Genomic DNA, 20,435 nt, shown 5'->3' with positions numbered 1-20,435 from the left:
GATTGTTTCTGTGTTCTGACTTTCAAGTTGTTAAACTAATTATTAGTGTTACAATATTGTAATTTTTGATGTTATATAGTCACTTTATTTTAATTAAGTTTCATTGGGAGTTTTCCTATTTATCGGTTGCCCAACTCCATGCCACTTTAAGTAACTCCAGAATCAATAAGAATTAGTCTGAAATCTGCTGCAAGATTTCCTAAACTTGTATTAGAAAAGTTCTGGGTTCCTACTCATTCCGGTCTTTGCTAGGGAGCACCAAATTCTGATGATCATACTCTTGTTTGTTTTTAAAATCAGGGTTTTTTAGAGTTCTAATATTGAATTAATATTAGTATTGAAACTCTTGAAACATGGTGTATGTACTTCTTCTTCTGTTTGATACCTGTGTGGACTATTCTCATGTCAAAATATCCATCTCCCTTTTGGTGTCAATAAGAGAGTTTCTGGGACATAAGAAAATGATTATCATGAATAATACCACAAATGGGCTATTTTCTACTGAATAGCCGTGACAGAATAGCTCATGGATTACTTTTTTTAAGTGACCTGTGTGTTTAAGTGGCTCAGATTTTGGTACCCAGCTTTGGAGCGGCCAGTGTTGCTGACTCTCACAATTTTATTGTGAGTCTTACCACATTTCATATTTTTCATAAAGCACCATCCCTTGAACTCAACTGATTCTGGGAGAACCTCACTTTCTTTCAAAAGGAAAGTAAATATGTGGCCTTCATGGTCCTGGAAAAAAGCTCAAAAATGTGTCCCAAATGCACCTTAAAGGCTCAGAAAGCAGAAGGCAAAAATAACCCCTAATTTTTATTTTTTATAAATATCATGATTTTTAAGCCAGTTTCCTGGTTTTGGGGGACCTGACTTCTGATTTTTGAGCACACAGGGTTGGCAATACTTGGTTTCTCAAGTTAGGCACCCAAATTAACCAGTCATTTTTGGAAAATGTGAATCTTATGTTTCTGAAAAGAGCTTTCCTGGGATGAGCCCAACCATGCCCTAGATAGTACAAAACGACATAGGAAGTTTGGCAAGTTAAGTATTCAGTTATGGAGACGTTTAAACATCAAGTGAGGGTGGATTTTGATGCTTGGTAGTGAAGACTTCTCAGATGGCTTCCAGGAGTTTTGCATAGCCTCCTGTGTCATGCATCATGCAGATCAATAGACCTACCCCAGAAGTGAAACTGTCCAAAACCCATACTTAACAGCAACAATTTTTTGAGTTCAGCAGATTGTTCATCCAATTTCAGTCTGGCCAAAAGGTTTTATTATCAAATCCCTCCGCATTTCCTAAACAATTGCAATCCAAACTTGGAAACAGTTCCCATTGGCAAGAGTTAGGGGATGTGATCCTTTGAGAATGTTTAGCAGCGCATCAGTGGCTTGGAGATTAGGACCATCCAGACTTTTTAAAACTTGACATAAAACAAATTTGTGTAACTACAGCCAAGGAATGGTGTCGTTTCAAATTAGCCAGCAAGTAGGTAGAATGTTAATCTTTTGATACTTGAAAGCCCTTGAGATTTGGTGTCCAGTGAAACCTTCCTGCCTGTTACTTGTCTTTCAGGGAAGAAAGCTTCTGTGCACCTGCTTAGCGTATGCTGGACTCTCATAAATAGAATCCAGGGCACAAGAGCGTCCCTATGCTGCAGAGGAATGGGATATGGAGACATGAAAATGATACATTTTGTGAGGGGCTCTTTCAGGGTAGGGAGAAAAGAACAGCAGAACAGAGGCAGTGACCCACACTTTCTTCATGAATAGGGTGTTCAGTTACCATAACCTGTGGATCTTGGGATCAGCCAGAGGCTAGGACCATCATGCAGCCAAATGTTGAGGCTCTTCAGCTGGCTGGGAGCTGCCTGTTTTGAGCTACAATTCTACACTGTAGGACTTTCAATCCCCTGATAAGTCAAGCTTGGACCATCTTTGACAGCTTATGCCTGATCTGGGACATTCTCCATCTGGCATGTAGGGATGGTCTGTCACTCACCCTTCTGTCCCTTGACTAGGAGGAGGCATTTGACAGGGTGACTCATGGGCGCTGTCCAGGCATTCAGCTTCAGTCTCTGTTTTGTGGGGTTCCTCCAGGTGCTATGTGCCTCTTCAGTTTCTGGTCAAACTCAAAAGGGCCCTGACCAAACCTGTCATCTTTGATCAAGGAGTGTCACTATCCTCCTGGTCCGGTCTTTGTCATTAAGCCCTTCCTCTGTCTCCTCCATCAGGGGTTGGTGCTCCAGGAGCTGGGCTTGCAACTCCTGCCACCATACTGGGACATTTGTGATATCTGGTATGAGTGGAGACTTGCCAAACCATCTCTTCGGCAGCCTCCTCATCCACGTCAGCTGAGTCAAGAGCTCTGGCCCTGTGATTGGAACTGAGTGTCAGGTAGGCTCGCTCTCACCTGTGCTCTGTGCCATCCAGTAAGGCGTGGGTTTGCTGCTCTATCTTGGCATCTGTGTCTCTACTACCGAGTTGTCTCTGCTGGTTAACTGAACCAATTTGGAGGCCCGTATGTCTGACCAGCTAAAGGCATGGACAGGATTTTTCCAGTGTCTTTCCCATTGATGGAGGTCCCTGGTCATCGAGCAGCTGGTCCTCTCCATGCTCTGACCCCCATCCCTCATTTCCCTGACCAGTTTCCAGAGAATGGTCCTGGAGATCTTCTGTCCAGGGAAACAATGGGCCTTTGCATATGTTCTGAGCTTCTGCCTAAAGAGGACAGTCAGGATCTGTATCAGTGATCTGCGTCAGCAGCTCCAATATGACTAGCAGCTTTTTTACATCAGCCTGCAAAGTCTCCCCAAAGACCTGTCTGAGTAGCCACTCTTTTATTAGGCTCTCTTAAGGACCTGAAAGCATTTCTGTGAGGTCTGTAGTGGTTGCTGGAGAGAAGACGTTCTCCTAGAGCTCCTGCTGCATAATCTCCATCCTTGTTCATAGATGGTGGTGATCCCTTCAGTGTGCTGTCTGGTATCACCAGAATCAGACACTTCCTGGATCATGGCCGGTGGGTCTGGGTGGACTTCAAGGTGCTCACCCAGCGCATGGGGTTGACAACCCCTTGTCTCCCCCTCTGTGTGCTCCAGGAGGTGAAGGCCACCCTGCTCTCCAACTCTCTTGCATATCTTAAGCGGGTCCTGCAGGAGGTGCACCCTATCTTCCTGGCCCTCCAGAGCATGATATCAGGACCCCTCCAGGACCCTTGCCCTGTGAATGCCTTCAGCCACCTCCAGCACACTGTCTAGTATCCAGCCAGTTTGCAACCAAGTTTCACTCAGGGAACTTATCTATGCACTCATGTTGCACACTGCATTTTCTCACTGTTGTTTCTTGCCCTGATAGCAAACCGCAGGACATCCTTCCACCTAGCGAGGGTGAAGACCCCCAGTGGTCCAGCCTCTATTCAACTCTGGTCCCACAGCTCACTAGGGGTATTAGTTGGTGGCTCTTGCATGAGATTATGAGCATGAGCTTGGATTCATCCAACATCTGCCCTTCTGGAACAAGAGGGAGACCCTGGTGCATGCCTACCTAGGGTGCCAGGTTGCAGCCCCATTTCCACCTTCTCTAGAATCCCCTGCTGAGGTTCTGGCTGCAGTTCTCCCCCACTTCTGTTCCTATACACATACCTATCCAGGGCTCCACAAAGTTGCAGGACCCCCTCATCAGCCTCCTCCTGGAATTCGCCAAACTGGCCATCAGTCCAGGAGGAGGCATCTTGACAGGGAGGTTCTCTGTGCCCGTGGGCCTACTTCTGTTTCTTGGTTATCTCTTGGATCCATGCAGAGTTCCCTTGGGTGGCATCCATCTACTCCTTGGACTCCTTTGGGGAGCCTTGAGCTCTGGGGTTCTCTGCTCAGTGCCCCCTGCCGGTTCCCTCATTTTGAACCTTTGACTTGGACACCCATTCCTGTTTTATCATTTGTTGTCCTGTGGAATCACTTGTTTTGTTGGGCTCTGTGGCCCCTTCCTCTATTGAGGTGGGGATGGAGATTTTTGTCCTAAGTGGTCTTTGCCACCTTCCCAGAATTCAGATAGGCTGCAGATATATGCTCTTGACTGTGTATCTATGGTGAGATAGGGCTTTGTCTATCCCGAGCATGTGAAGACAGACTCCGGCGGATTGAGCGGATGAGACCTTCTAGAATAGGACCAACGGTCATGAAGGCGGTTTCTGCAAGCGGTGTGGTACGCTAAGAGCACGGCAAGACACGAAAGATGCCCTGGTCAACCACTGCGCCCAGCCCATCTCCAACCGTCTCGACTCTTGTCCTGCCATTGGAGCAAGATGGGATCTGGGAAGAGAGAGTGAGGCTGACTATGCGCACCTCTCCCTCACTTTAATCCAATCCACGCGCAAGTCTTGACATCTAACTTCCGTAAATTTCAAAGTCCTGTGGCGATGGGCGAGCGACGAAGCAGCAGGTGTGGATACACTGGGAGCTGTAGCCGTGGACCTGCACACAGGCGGCTCAGGTCTAATGGTCGTCTTCTTGCTGATCGAAGCAACAGCTGGATTCGGCGTCTACCTGAGTGACTGAGCAGCCCTTTTTAGGACCGCACTGCTCACCTCCGTAGCAAGAGGAAGGGGCTAGAAAAGGTGCCCTAAACATTGTTTGCTTCACAGAACCCTGGCCAGCTTACCGCGGCTGGAGGGGATCCCATCTTATGCGGTCGAACAACAAAACTTCAAATAACAAACCGCAAGGTGACACCACTCATTATTGGTACATGGAACGTACGCACGCTTCAAGATAACCCCTCAGCAGATCGACCAGAAAGAAGAACAGCCCTGGTCGCTAGAGAGCTCGCAAGATTTAACATCGATATTGCAGCCTTGTGTGAAACTCGTCTAGCCAACGAAGGTCAGCTCACAGAAATAGGGGGTGGTTACACATTCTTCTGGTGTGGACGTAGCAGTGACGAACGTCGTGAATCTGGAGTTGGCTTTGCGGTTAAGAATCAACTTGTCCGCAAATTTGCCAGTCTTCCCAAGGGTGTGAACGACCGACTCATGACACTGCATCTTCCACTACCGAGAGGAAAGCAAGCTATACTAATCAGCGCTTACGCACCCACAATGACGAATCCGGATGAAGTAAAGGACAAGTTTTATGAAGATCTTGATGCCCTACTCTCATCCGTGAAGCGTACCGACAGGCTGATTCTACTTGGCGATTTTAACGCGAGAGTAGGATCTGATCACTCTGCCTGGGATGGCGTCATTGGAAAAAATGGAATCGGCAAATGTAACAGCAATGGCCTACTACTCCTGAAGACATGTGTGGCTCATGATCTGATCATTACCAATACTATCTTCCGCCTGCCCACTCGCAAAAAGACGTCCTGGATGCATCCACGCTCCAAGCACTGGCATCTCATTGATTATGTCATCGTGCGGAGGAAAGATAGACAGGATGTAAGGGTGACTAAGGCCATGCCGAGTGCTGACTGTTGGACTGATCATAGACTCATCATCTCTAAATTAAGCCTTTACATCAAGCCAAAGAGACGTCCGCAGGGAAACAGAGCTGTGGTGAAAAAGATTAACGTCAGTAAACTGAGGAACCCCAATACAGCAGCTTTACTAGCAGAAGATCTTGACAACCAACTCTTAGAGCTGCAATTAGAGGAAAATGCTGAGAAGGACTGGGAACGCTTCCGGAATATTGTGCACTCTTCTGCACTAAAGGTTCTTGGACCCTCACACAGGAAACAGCAGGACTGGTTTGATGAAAACGATGAAGAGATCAAGGCCTTACTTGCTGAAAAGCACCGCCTTTACCGTGCTCATCAGAACGACCCGTCGTCATCAGCTAAGAAAAATGCCTTTAACAACACTCGCAGGACCGTACAGAACAAGCTTCGCAAGATGCAGGACTCCTGGTTGAGTGCCAAGGCAGGTGAAATCCAGATGTTTGCTGATAGAAACGATGCCAAACGGTTCTACGAAGCCCTCAGATCCTTGTACGGACCTCGGCCCTCAGGGAGCTCTCCTTTACTGGATTTAGATGGTGTAACTCTCATTACTGAGAAGACTCTGATTCTACAGCGTTGGGCTGAGCATTTTCAATCTGTACTGAACCGCCCATCTTCCATTAATAACGAGGCGATTGATAGAATGCCCCAGGCGGATATCAACCACAGTCTGGACGTTCCACCATCAGAGTCTGAAATCCTACAGGCCATCAGCCAGCTGTCCAGTGGCAAGGCCTCAGGATCTGATGCGATCCCAGCAGAAGTTTATAAGGATGGTGGTGCAGTGCTTGTTGACAAACTCACTCAACTGTTTCAGTCCTTCTGGAATCAAGGGTCTATTCCTCAGGAATTGAAAGATGCATCCATCGTACACCTCTACAAGAGGAAAGGAAATCGAAAAGTCTGAGACAATCATAGAGGAATATCATTGCTTTCCAGCGCAGGCAAGATCCTTGCACGAGTGTTGCTGAATCGCCTGATTGACCACCTGGAACAGGGTCTATTACCCGAGACACAGTGCGGCTTTCGTAAAGAGCGTGGCACTGTGGACATGATCTTCGCAGTCCGACAGCTCCAAGAGAAGTGTCAAGAGCAGAATCGTGAACTGTACACCATCTTTGTGGATCTCACTAAGGCTTTTGACACTGTCAGTCGTGAAGGTCTGTGGCGTATCATGTCGAAGTTTGGGTGCCCTGATAGATTCATCCTGATGGTACGTCAGTTCCACGACGGCATGACGGCTCGTGTTCTGGACGACGGAGAAGCTTCAGAGGCCTTTCCCGTCACAAATGGCGTCAAGCAAGGGTGTGTGTTGGCACCGACCCTGTTCAGCATGATGTTTTCAGCCATGCTGTCAGACGCCTTTCAGAACAGTTCCTTGGGAGTCAGCCTGAGATACAGGACTGATGGGAAACTGTTCAACCTGCGAAGACTCCAGGCTGTCACCAAGATAAAGGAGACTGTGCTACGAGACCTCCTTTTTGCTGACGATTGTGCCCTGAATGCTGGATCAGAGCAGGAAATGCAAGCCAGCATGGACAAATTCGCAGCAGCATGCGATAACTTTGGCCTTCTTATCAACATAAAGAAAACCGAAGTGATGCACCAGCCAGCTCCGAAAGCCCAACACCAAGAGTCCATCATCACAGTGAAGGGGCAAAAGCTGCAAGCAGTGGACCAATTTACATACCTTGGCAGCACCCTCTCCCGTGCAGTGACAATTGACATCGAGGTCAACTGCAGAATCGCCAAGGCAAGCTCTGCATTTGGCGGACTGCTGACCAACGTGTGGGACCGCCGTGGAATAAGCCTTGCTACAAAGCTTAAAGTCTACCGAGCAGTAGTGCTAACTACCTTGATGTATGCCAGTGAGACCTGGACTGTATACAGGAGGCACGCTAGGCAATTGAACCACTTCCACACGACTTGCCTCCGCAGACTTCTGAGGATTCGGTGGCAGGATAAGGTGCCTGACACAGAAGTCCTTTCCAGAGCAGGCCTGCCATCAGTTTACACTCTGCTTATGAAAGCCCAGACACGCTGGGCAGGCCATGTTGTGAGGATGCCAGACCACCGCATCCCCAAACAGCTCTTCTATGGTGAGCTGTCTCAAGGAAAGCGATCGCACGGGGGACAAAAGAAGCGATACAAAGATACGCTGAAAGCCTCTCTTAAGTCCCTGGATATCGACATCACCTCCTGGGAAACCCTGGCACAAGACCGATCGACATGGCGTACGCTGATCCACCAAGGCTGCCAGACATCTGAAGCTAGAAGGATAACACTAGCACAAGAGAAGCGAGCACTCCGTAAAGCCAGAGCTGCAAATGTTGTAACAGTGGTGCCCACGCATGTCTGCCCGACATGTGGCAGAACATTCCGTGCCCGTATTGGCCTTACCAGCCATTTGCGGACGCACTGTGGACAGCTCACAACCTGATAGATGTTAAGGTCTTCTTCGAAAACGATGGACGAACATCATCATGGTTAGGACCTCTCTAGGCAGGGTTTCTGTGGCTAGAGTCCTGCAGAGGTAGAGACTAGAGCGTAGTTCTCCAATCCATACATGGCCAAAAGTTCGGCGCTATGGCTAGAGTGACTCTGGACAGTGCTCTAGCCATCTCTCCATGGTTATATGGGCCTGGGAGCAGTAATCAGTGAAGAGCAGCCAGAGCCAGAGGCTTTGGAACAGTATCATAGGAACAACACCAGAGCCTCTTAGGTATCTCTATACAGGGTTAGGGTTAGTGGGACTCGAGTCAGCTGACCCGTGTCAGGAAACCCTGTGCTTTGAGAGTTTATACTGCTTTATAACCCTAGGTTAAGGATTTTCTGACCCATACTTGAACCTAGGGCTCTGGCATCCTCACTGCAGTGCACAGACCCAAGTCAAAGTAACAGTATCTCAGAGTGCCTAGCGCCCGCCCCTCCGTGTTAACACTCTAGCCCTACAATTGAGTTGCACTATGGGGAAATTCTACTGTTCACCCTCTTTCCTAAATGTGATGGTGCTTTTGATGGGACCCAGGTGACCATAAGGAGCACGAGTACATAAACTGCCTAATTTGCTCCTTTGGTGGCTGTGTCGGTAGAATGACTGCAGTTTGAGAAGGTTTTTTGCTAAACTACCATCTAATCTGAGAATTGGGCTCTCCACCTCTAGGTTGCGTCACATTGGCAGGAGAATGCCCATGTCCTGAGGATAATTAGCACATCAGCCTCCAGGGCTGTTAAACTATTAACATGAAACTTTGCTACTCCCCATCTCTGCTGGGCAGCTGCTTGGTCCTTGCTCTGCTCTCTGGCTTCCCCTGCCTCCTTTGGGCGGCGTGTGCAAGGATACCTGGGCAGTGTGCACCAGAATCTGTCTGTGCTCGTGTGACCAGGAAGCAGCTCTCTTTGCAAAAAGCTTCTTCTGATCAGACTCCCTTGAAAACCCTGCAGGTGCTTGCTGATCTGAGCTGCTGCCCTTTGTAAAGGGGGATGGGGCTTCTGTTTGCAATAGACTGCACCACAGATGATTGGCAGAGAGAGGACTAAGGAAGTTGCCCCAAGAAGCTCTGGGATACATCTGGAGGATTTCTTGAACCCAAGTGATGCTGGGGCTGCATGCACACAGGAAAGCAATAGGGCTCAGCCCCTATTTCCCAACTTAGCACGGGCTCAGGGTCTTGCCCGCAGGCCCAGGGTCTAACTGATCACCATATTTGGGGTCAGGAAGGAATTTTCCCCCAGTGTAAATGGTGAATTCTCTGTAGCTTGAAGGCTTCAACCCATGGTTTGAGGACTTAAGTAACTCAGAGGTTTGGGATCTATTACAGGAGTGGGGTGGGTGAGGTTCTGTGGCTGCAATCTGCAGGAGGTCAGACTAGATGGTCACAATGGTCCCTTCTGACCTTAAAGCAGGAGTGTGCAAACTTTTTGGCTGAGGGCCACATCGGGGTTGCGCAACTGTTTGGAGGGCCCGGTAGGGAAGGCTGTGCCTCCCCAAACAGCCTGGTTCCTGCCCCCATCCGCCCTCTCCCACTTCCTGCCCCCTGACTGCCCCCCTCAGAACCCCCAACCCATCCAACCCCCCCTGCTCCTTGTCCCCTGACCCTCCCCTCCCGGGACCCCTGCCCCGTATCCAACCCCCCTGCTCCCTGTCCCCTGACTACCCCGACCCCTATCCACACACACACACCCCGACAGCCCCCCCGGACTCCCACCCCCTATCCAACCGCCCTCTGCTCCTCATCCCCTGACCACACCCTCCTGGGCCCCACCACCCCTAACTGCCCCCTGGGATCCCACCCCCTTATCCAACCCCCACTGCTCCCTGTCCCGTGACTACCCTCCCGACCCCTATCCACACACACACACCCCGACAGCCCCCCCGGACTCCCACCCCCTATCCAACCGCCCTCTACTCCTCATCCCCTGACCACACCCTCCTGGGCCCCACCACCCCTAACTGCCCCCTGGGATCCCACCCCCTTATCCAACCCCCACTGCTCCCTGTCCCCTGACTACCCTCCCGACCCCTATCCACATCCCCACCCCTGACAGGCTCCCCAGGACTCCCACTCCCAATCCTCCCTGTTCCCCATCCCCTGACCGCCCCTCCAGAACCTCCACCCCGTCCAACTGCCTCCTCCTCCTCCCTGACTGACCCCCAGGACCCCCCCGCTCCCTTACCCAAACCCCCCGCTCCCCGCCCCTTACCAGCAGCAGGAGCTTGCAGCCGTGACACCCAGCCAGAGCCAGCTGCCCTCCCCACACTGCCCAGCGGGAGCGATGGGCCAGAGTGTGGCCTGCACAGTGGCGTGGCTGTGGGGAAGGGGCTGGGGACTAGGCTCCCCGGCCGGGAGCTCAGGGGCCAGGCAGGATGGTCCCGTAGGCCGGATGTGGCCCGCGGGCTGTAGTTTGCCCACATCTCCCTTAAAGTCTATGAATCTATCTAGGAATACAGGCTCAGATCCTCCAGCCCTGCAGGGGCCTGGGACTATAGGTTTGAGCCCAATGTTAACACAATTGGTATGTGGACACAAGGTGGTTTAGGCTCAAGCTACGTTGCTGTGTAGACTTATCCTTAGTTACCAATTAAGGCTCTGTCACACCAATGCATGTTCACCAAATATGCAAATTAAGGCAACAATTTTATTTGCATCAATTCCAGCTTTTGGGATTTTCAGCCTTAGCGGTGAAGAGGCCTTGGCCTCTGTATCTCCCTTCTGGCTCTCTTCATCCTGCTCCAACTTCTTGGCAGTGCAGCCCTAGAGAACCTGTACTGCTAGGAGCTTGCAACAAGCTATGGAATCCATGGGGATGGAAGAGGAGGGGAAGGAGAAGAATGAATTTCCACGGTATTGAGGAGCTGATCTGGGCCCAAATGTAAAGTTAAAGAATTTTATCTTTCTTCACCTCTTCCTTTCTGCTCCTGCAGTGCACAGGCACATACAGAATGGGTGAGAAGAAGGGAAGAGCATTCTCTCCAATAAATGTTAATGTCCAAGGTACTAACTATATCCAGGTTGGTTTCCTCTTTTAATAGAGATGGCCGTAGCTGATCCCGTCAGATTGCAGATTATGTCAGACCCGATTACCCAAATCAAGGGTACTCTCTCCCACATTCACATGGAAGGGATCTAACTCACATGGAGCCAAATAAGTCTTGTTTGAATCCCTTTAATATGAATTAGGTTGGCCCTCAAAGAAAGCCATGTTTTTTACAATTGTAGCACTTCATTAAACCACAAGGAATAACTATATCTGCTAGTGTATCTTAGCTCAGTTTATCTAGCTGTGTTGGATTCAATCTTTCTTTTACTATTTACCTCATCACCACCCCCATTTCATGTCCATCCTAGAGGGGCATCATTTCAAAAGGAGAGCGCTCTGTAAATCTAAACAAAATTGCATGCAGCATCTTTCTCTGTTCTTGCCTTATGAGAGTATTCTGGCTTGGCCTGCTCATCAAGTGACAGCTTGATAGAGAATATTAAAGGAAAATACAAGACAGTAAGTCCAAAACTACAATTCCAGTGGAGTGGATGGAAATGAATGCAAATTACACCTATACTCAGCAATAGAGATACAGGGCCAAATTCTTCTCTCAGTTACACCAGAGTAAATCAGGTTACAGCCATGAACTTAGTCTCAAGTGACTTTTGTTTATTCCAGGCTCTGTCATAGGTTGACCCCTTGTGTGACCTAGGGCAAATAATTTAGTTCCATATCTGTAATATGCAGATAACAGGACTCCCTTACTCTCAACTTTTGTCAGTCCTTTCTGTTTAGATTGTAGGATCTTCAGGGCAGGTGTTGTCTCTGATAGAGCCTAGTATAATGGAGCCCTGAGCTCTCATCTGGGACTGCTTGGCACTACTCTAATACAAATAATAATGATTAACTGACTTCACAGATATTTTCTATTAAGTTTGTCGCTTGATGAGCAGGTCAAGACAAACGGATAAAAATCTGTAAGTGCAGTTCAAAAACAATAAATTCTCTCCACCAGAGAGAGAATGTAATTATCCAGAAATACATTGTTTTACTGTAAGGTAACCAGGCTGAACATAGAAACAGGCTGAGACAAGCTAGAAAGGAGATTGAAACCAAACCGGGGAAGTGGGGAAGAGTTGTTCACTCAGGAAACAAACCTGCCTTTCAATGCAACATCCCAAATCTTTGATGCAAGAAAGTTGTTGTATGAGCTATACTGTCAGGACTATTTCCTAAGTGCCCAACCCTTTCTATCTTCTTTGGGATAATTAGCTGTAGGGATGTTTTCACAAGTGTGGCTCCATAAATAGTTCCTTTAGCAAACCCATGTTAAATGTCTGTAAACTAGACTCTTCTGTAATTAGTTGTGGATGCCAATCACTTAGCTTCCTTGCTTTTGCAAGCTGTTTCACTCTAAATTAGTGTTACATGGAAAAGAATTGATGGTTAGACAATCGGAAGTGGTATTTAATAATCCTTGAAGCACGCATGATGCATGCCTAATAGTTTTGCCTCTGTGCAAAAGTCTTAATTAAATAGAGCTGCGTATTGCCAGCTGAAGTGAGGTGGTAGAAGCCATGTATGTGGCTAAGGGTAGAATACATGTACGTAATACTAACTTCAGAGAGCTCTACTTGTAAGTAGTAACTTTTCTTTCTCTCTAAGCCTGATTTCTGAAGGCTCTCACATGCTGAGATTTAGTGACAAAAAGGAGTGAGCTGACCCTAGAATTTTAAGAACACAAGATTTCTAATGGGGCTTGACAGTTCAAGGGCTAAAGAAGCATTTTAATCATTTGTGCCCACCCAGTCTCCATACAAATGTAAATATCTTTCTTTAACAATTTGCCAAGAAATCTGGTTTTAATTTGTTAGCAGCAACCCCCATTTCCCGCAGCTTTTTCAGAGTCATGTCACAAGTTTGGCGGCACTTTGACGTTTTTCTCTGTCACTGTGTCATTGTTTATATGATGTCTGCTTCTTCTGTCCTCCTTTTTATGCCTGGAATATTTTTCTTTCATTATTTCACTGGCTAAAAGGAATTTGGGATTACTAGACAGGATGAGAGTAGATTAGCCTTTTTCCTCAGCAAGCCTTGAAGTTCCCATAGGAAATAAATAGTATTCCCAAAACATACAGCGGTTTGTTTGTTTTTTTTGTTGTTTTTTTTAATTAACTAGAATGATTAGGCCTAATAGAGAACATAAAGGAAATATCACCAATAATAGTTGAGTGTCTTATTGGTATATGTAGTCTCCACTATTGTTATTTATGACCTTTTCTGCCTTCTATTGTGGACTTATTCCAGCCTTAGGGAGTTTACTTTACTCCTAATAGCAAAAGCCTCTCTAGTTCCCACAGAGTCATTCAGAGACTGACTCATACTCCTTATGTTAATTGTTCAGCTCCCAAAATACAGCACTTACAGGGTGTGGCTCCAAGGGGAACAGCCACTGTACTCAAAGGGCATGTTCAGAAGTGTTTCACATATAAATCATTTTGTTTTTTTATTGTTGATGCCTTTTCTGTCACAGTTTATGGGAGAAGCGTTTGAAAACAAAATAGAAAGGTCTCAGATGGTATAATAATCTATCAGGCGTTCACCTCTGAACTTCAAACCAGGCTCAGGTCACACGCGAAATTATATTTGTCATCTCAGTGTTTGTCTGGGACCTTTTATCCTCATTCCAAAACCACCACACAGTCCAGGCAAGTATCATTCTCTGTATAGGTTAGAGCTGAGATTCACTGGCTGACATATTGAGTATGGGCAGCACCTGTCTACAGTCTTCCTTTGTCTACTTTGTACTCTCAGGTTTCTAAGTGCTACTTTTCACTAACGATTTGCTGCCTCCCCCAAAAGCACCTAGTGGACAAGTGGTCACATCTCATTGGCCCCCTTTTTGGCAGTCTCAGCAGAGTGAATGAGATTTGACGCTGTGCTACCTGAACGGCCTTAGAGTTAATCCCTCCAGGAGAGAGTGGAAGCGTATTGGTGAGGCAGCGCAGGGGAAACACTGCTGCTCTCCAAGCTCTAATTGTTCTTTGGCTAAATAGGACTTTACTCTCCAGGACTGTCATCCAGAAATTATTGGGTGAGGTTCACTGGGCTGGGTTGCGCAGGAGGTCAGACTAGATGATTGTAAATGTCATTCCTTGCCGTAAAATCTATGTGAAATTCACTTTAAAATTGAAAAAAAAAAAAAACCCAGCTCGCCCTCACACGCACCCCCTTACAGGGCTCCCCTCCCTGATAATATACAACCTTATGGGAACGCATTACATCAAATGGGGGAAAGAGTTGGGGCAGGGATTTATGATTCATGTTAAAATAATTTGGGTTTGATTTTGAGATTGAAATTATGTATGCATTTGCCTGCGCTTACTTTGTGTGTGCGTTACTGCAAACGTGCATGGAGAGTAGGTGCACGTCTGGCTCCAGGTGCACGCACAATTGTTCATAGAATTTACATCAGGCTCAGAACAGCTGCACTTTTTTTTAAAACTACGTACCCAAATGGCCAGATTTCTTCCCCCACCCTTCCTCTCCTCTCCACTCACAAAACAGGAAACTGTTTCCACTGAGTCATTTCACTGGGGAGAGAGGTGAGGTTTGGCCCCTTCCCAAAGAACAAACAAGGCTAGTCCCCCAGAGCCATCAGGTTCCCAAGTTATGTCACAGGCACATTCGCTTTGTGCCTCCACAGTCCCTCTTGGCTTTCCTTGGCTCTTGCTGGCTGCCTAGCAGCATAACTGCCCCTTGTAGGCCCACAGTGCAGTGCAGGCGGCAAAGTAAGACCGCAGTCTCCTCATCTGCAGAGGCCGGCCCCAGCGGAGTTCTTTAACTAGATTGGATAGGAACGAGTCTGCAGGAGAGACAATTCCCACCCACCCCACTGCCATTTCTCTTCTTCCCCGTCACATTACTCTGCCAAGTTCTTATCCCTTCTGTACACAGCCTCCAAAGATTACACTGAGGTAAAGTGTCCGGGAGTTAGCAGTGAGGTCAGCAAACAGCCTAACTCTCTGTAAAATTGGTTCATTGTGAAAGGAAATGCTCACAGCTTGAGGAGAAGAGCATTTCCCTTTCTTTTTCCCCATCTCCAAATTACATAAAACCATGGTACTGCTGTTAGTTGAGACCAGAAAGAATCCCCCTGTGGCCTCAGAGTGGCCAACCACGTCAAGCCCTGATCATCAGAATGTTAGCATTAAACGTTTTAACCCTTGCCTTCTTAAGTTGAGTAAGTAATACCCTGCATATTTTTAGTAAATATGGAAAATTATGGGAATTCTTCAGAGAATAAGGGTATAGACCACTGCGCCACTCAGTCTCTTCAGAAAAAAACTGACAAACACACTGTCTGCAGCAGAGATTCCTGGCATTTGTCACAGTTTGAGCCACAAAGATGTCAGATATTTGCCAATGGTTTCCTCAAATAGTTTGGAACCTACATCCTTTACATTACATTCTTGTTTGTTTGTGGTATATCTTAACGTGCAAAATATGTGTAGTGGGAGCCTGAGAGGGGAGCAGACTGACTAAGGTGTCCCAAATATTATAAAATTTAAAGTGATTTTATTCTGAGCTGCTTCTCTAGGCTGTTCAGATTAAAAATAATAAAGAACATCTGTAAGTCATGGCATTAGCAACAGAGTTTTATTTTCTGTAATAGAAGCTTAATGGCTCACATTTTAAACCTGTGTTTTCTTTTGGAGCAGAAAGAAAAGCTTTTTAATGGGACCTCTGAATATTTTGCTGAATCTACTGAAAACGAAAAGTGTAAAATTCCTCCGACTCGACAGATAAAGCAAGACCTCTTGCAAAAGCTGTACGTCTGCCTCTTTCTTTTTCTTCTATTTGTAAGATGTTAAATATATGATTTGACACTGAGTAATGCAGTCTGGCATACATAGTGAAATGTCAAGTAATGTGCACCCTGTTCTGTATATATAGGATTACTATAGGCTAGTAAACATAGACAGGCAACTGACTATGAATAAGCATATAAAAACACCCATTCTCATTTTATAGAATACCAGATATGGCCATTACAACCCACTTATATCCCTCGTAGCAACAGGCAGAACCAACATGCTTCCTCTAAAGAAAATTTGAGCCAAAACAAATACATGTGATGTTTGAATCTGGTGGAAAACATTTTTTCAAAAAGATTCGCCTCCTCCCCTTCTGTGTGTGAGTCTGCAATATACAGATGGGGAAGAGGGTAGGGTAAAAGTTTATTTAAGCCTGCTTTGTGCTCCCCCAGTCCTGGGCCAGCTGTGTGTCAGACTGTCCCCTGGTGCAAGTTAGAGAAGCCAGTGGCCCTAAAGGGTTATTACAGCACCTGGGGATCAATGGATTGCAGTGAGGGCTGGCAACACCCTCTTTAGCTCTAGTCACATTCCCTGTGCTGGCTACAGAGAGGAGATTAGGATGGGAGCTGCTATGGTGGCTCTACATCACTGGAAGCTTCCCCATTTCTGAATTGCTTCTCCCAGGGCAGGATATACTGGCTTTAGAGCTGTTTTGCCTCAGCAGAACAGCAGAAAGCGGTTTCAGCAAGGGAGAAGCTGTGCTGAGATCTTAGACTTTAAATCCTACATATGCACCTTCTGTACTTCTGCGTCATGTTCATCTTCCAGCCTGTGTGAAGTTTAGATTTGTGTGTAACATGTGCAGTTGAACGGTGTTTATGTACTGACACTCCATCAAGTCTCTTGTCATTCCATTTTCCTTTAATACCTTTTGGAATATCATCCACTTATCTTACCTAAGACCTTCTCCAGATGAAAAGGCTTGATATCAGCGGGGTAGTGGTTAAATTTTAGTAATACTTTGAAATGTACCAGGAGAAATTCCAGAGAAACATTCTAAATTAGATTAGAACTCTCCCTCTTTCTCTGCATGTTATGCATACGTATGTATATGTATGGTTTGAAATCATATAGGCACATTTTGAAGCACTTCTTTATCTAGCCAGTTTGGGAAGGAATTCAATATACTTATACAGTATTGACCCCTAACATCTGTAATGAATCTAGTTCTGCCTGCTGGAAAATGTGAACTCCTTCACAGCTTAGTCATTAATAATTAGGATTCCTCTAATGCAGTGGAAAATCAGATGGATAGTGCTTGATACTATCCACACTAGACAAACATTATTGTCAAGATGATATACAGGCCATCTTTTTTTCAAATTCAAAATGGGTTTGCCCTAGTCATCTTTCAGAATTTGTAAAAAGGGCTGTAAAAATCAGTAACAATTCTTTATTATTAAAAACAAAATACTTTTTTATTACAGTGTGAAAAGGACAGAAACAAGGAACAGTAACATGAGCAAACCTCAAACCAGCAAGGACACAATGCAAGGGTATCTTGGCTCAGGGGACTGGGAGACAGGGAGCAGGAAGAAGGAACATCAAGCTCCTTCCGATCCTCAGCCTGAAGTAAAATGTAGGAGTATAGGACAACCAAAGGATTGCATAAATACAGCTGAGGGCAACTCGGAGCTTCCTGCCTTAGAACTGGAAAATCATGTTAATCAGAGACAGCCAGATGATGCTAGCAGCCAGCAAAAACTTCACTCTGCAGAGTGGTTAAAGATGAGACTTCTAAGCAGTAACCCTCCATGTAGCTGTGAGTCAGCACTGCCAGATCCAAAAGAAAGTCAAAGAGTGACTAAAACACAGAATCAACAAAAGAGCTGTGGTTCAGAGGAAGAGTTAGACCATTGGAAGAAAGTATCTTCTGAACAGAGTCATTTAATCCCCAGAGGCGTAGAAAGGAAAAAGAGCAACTCTGATTGTTTAGAACCATCTTCGGAGGAGAAGTCCCTACTGAATCCCAAGTTGTTTTCTAAGCAAGACTTGGCAAAAGCCATGTCTGATGAAGAGTCACTTACTTTAGGAAAAATTCCCCCAAGACCTGTTTTCATAAAAAATAATATACCAGTAATACAGACAAACCAAAATGAGCCAGCCACAACCACTGAGGAATTATCCCTAATGCCGCTATCCTCTTATTTAAAATTTAACTTCGAGCCTTCAGAGAAACTTATCCAAAAAAGAAAGAAAGAGGGAGAAGATGGGCCCAGAAAGTTAAAACTACGGAGACTTAAGAAGTAATGATGTATTAAATATTACCAAGGTGAAATCAGTTATGCAACCAAACCTGTATTCAATAGACAGACATATTTGGTGAGTTTTTAGGAAGCAGTTCAGAATAAAAAGAAGTGATCAAAATACTAAATGTTAAACGTAGTGTCTGTGTTCCTAAACTTTCTAACGATGAAACTGATTCATTAAATGCCTTAATCATTTGGAAGTTTAACAAAAGCACACTTGATTTTACCCTGTCAACATTAAGATATTTAAATATTTAGCAAAACAAGGATGTGGTGTTAGACAATGAATGAATATTCCATACATAAAATGTTAATATTTAAAGCTAGACATTCTATAGGGATGTGTTTTGATACTACTAATAAATCAGCATCTGGAGATCTGATGACAAAAAATGCCAAAGTAACTTCCACTATTGTCAGCTAACTGGTACAGACAGATTCTCCATTTTTCTGCAGACTACTAAACTCAACATTTTATTCATTGGTAAAACTCATCATTTAGGCTTTTAGCGGGGGAAATACTTGGTTAATTCATCTGATCTTTGGAACCTTGTAAAGGAAATAAATACTAATGAAAAAGTACCCTAGTATAGTGCTCTCATCTAAAATATTTTCAAGTATCACTTTAGCCAGATTAAAAACTGACATGTGCAACAGTCATTTAGGGCTGGATTTTTCAGCAGGGACTCAACATAAATGCACACACTTTTCTAGCACTAGATATGCACACAGGTGATAGAATTTTCACATGCATACCTCATTGAGAGAAATGAAGTTTGTATGTGCAAAGCCCATCACCTTCATGTGCAGGAGTTATTGTTGGGGAAAGTGCATGCACACACATTGAAAATCAAACATTATTTGTACTTGAGGGCCATTTACTAAAGCTTCCTTTGGTGTATTTGGGTTTAAGCTAAATCTGTTGTATTTGACTATTATCAACGTGGCATTAGAGTTAGTTCCTACTGTCACATCTTTTTTAAGATTGCTTTTATGACTTGTGTACTTCATTTGGTGTGCCAGTTAACTCATTATTCCATTGTCTTCTTCCTAAAATGGATACAATAAAATTGCAAGAAATTTCATTTTTGATGAGTCTGAAAATCAATATGACCACCAAAACTACAGTATATGGAACCAGTCCCACAAACTCCTACTACTTAGCACAGAGCTTACTAATGCGAGTGCCCCCATGTACTTCAGTTTGACTATATGGGGCTTCAAGTGTTGCACTCAGTAATGAGGTTGGGCCTTAGATGATAGCAGTCATCTTAACAGTTGAGAGTAGGACACTGTCAAATTAAACAGCACTTTTGTGCCCACAGTTAGAGCCCTGCACGGATACAATTTTATATCTGCGGATGCAGATATGTGCGAATATAAATCGGTATCCGCAGAACCACAAGAGCCAGAGCCCTGCCGAAGGCAGTTCCTCCAGTGCGGCTGTACCGCCCGCAACCCCACCCCCACCCCTGACCCCATCCCTTCCACGCAGCTGTCTGCATCTCCTCTCTGGGGGCATGCGCGCTGCTTCAACGCAAGAGCATGACCAGGGACAGCTGCTGGTGAGCCTGGTGCCTGCCCCAGTGAGAGGGACTGAGGGTGGTACAGCAATGCCGGAGGAGCTGCTGGCGTGGGGCACTGGCTCCTGGCAGCGGCGGCTCCATGTTCTGCGCCTTTCACCACTGCAGTTCCCAGGAGAGCCCTGCGGTTCCACAGATACCGATTTATATCCGCTCTTATTTGCATCTGCGGATATAAATTTGTATCCACGCAGGGCTCTACCCACAGTTGTTAGAAGTAACCCCCCTGATTACTATGAATGTGAAAGAGATTAAGGAAAGAGACATTTTCTTCATTTTTTCTTTTTCAGTTTGGTGACTTTGTGTGTCTGACAGCACTTTTGTATAGTCCATTTCACAGCATGCCTGTTGATGCTCACCCGTCCCCAGTCTATGCAAGAGGACATTTACGAGTAACAGGAGCAGCAAAGCTGAAAGTGAAGAGGTATCAGGCAGAAGTGTACATGGAGGAAGGGTGGACATGTTTAATGCCACCTCACAAGATCATTTTAGATATCAGGAGGGAAACAGAAATTATTTGCATATTTATTAAGTGATTTAAATGAAGTATCAGGGCATTATTTAAAAGGTGCTCTGTCAGAAAGCTGATTTTAAAAAAATAAAAAATATTCCATTAACAGTGGAATTAAAGTATCAATACAAATATTTTAGACATTTAGTATATTGCTGCATGCATGGTCTAAGTCAGTGTTTCCCAAACTTGGGACGCTGCTTGTGTAGGGAAAGCCCCTGCGGGCTGGGCCAGTTTGT

General features: G+C 45.8%; 1 protein-coding gene across 4 annotated transcripts in view; it reads left to right on the top strand.

The window, feature by feature from the left end:
- The window catches only part of LOC123366815 (SLX4 interacting protein), a 129,256-nt gene extending 109,082 nt beyond the window's left edge, over positions 1-20,174 (top strand). For 3 of the 4 annotated variants that reach the window (XM_045010586.1, XM_045010587.1, XM_045010585.1), the window contains 2 exons: positions 15,698-15,807; positions 17,281-19,187. In XM_045010586.1, the coding sequence (XP_044866521.1) occupies positions 15,698-15,807; positions 17,281-18,103 (933 nt within the window). In that variant the 3' untranslated portion in view covers positions 18,104-19,187. Of the gene's footprint in view, positions 1-15,697; positions 15,808-17,280; positions 19,188-19,975 lie in introns of those variants that run through there. The other variant, XR_006578193.1, reaches the window with a different exon arrangement.
- Positions 20,175-20,435: the final 261 nt, after the last annotated feature.

This window comes from Mauremys mutica, chromosome 3 (assembly GCF_020497125.1).
Source record: "Mauremys mutica isolate MM-2020 ecotype Southern chromosome 3, ASM2049712v1, whole genome shotgun sequence".
NCBI lineage: Eukaryota > Metazoa > Chordata > Testudines > Geoemydidae > Mauremys > Mauremys mutica.
The sequence above is the reverse complement of the archived record's forward strand: the minus strand, read 5'-3'. Positions and strand labels throughout refer to the sequence as shown.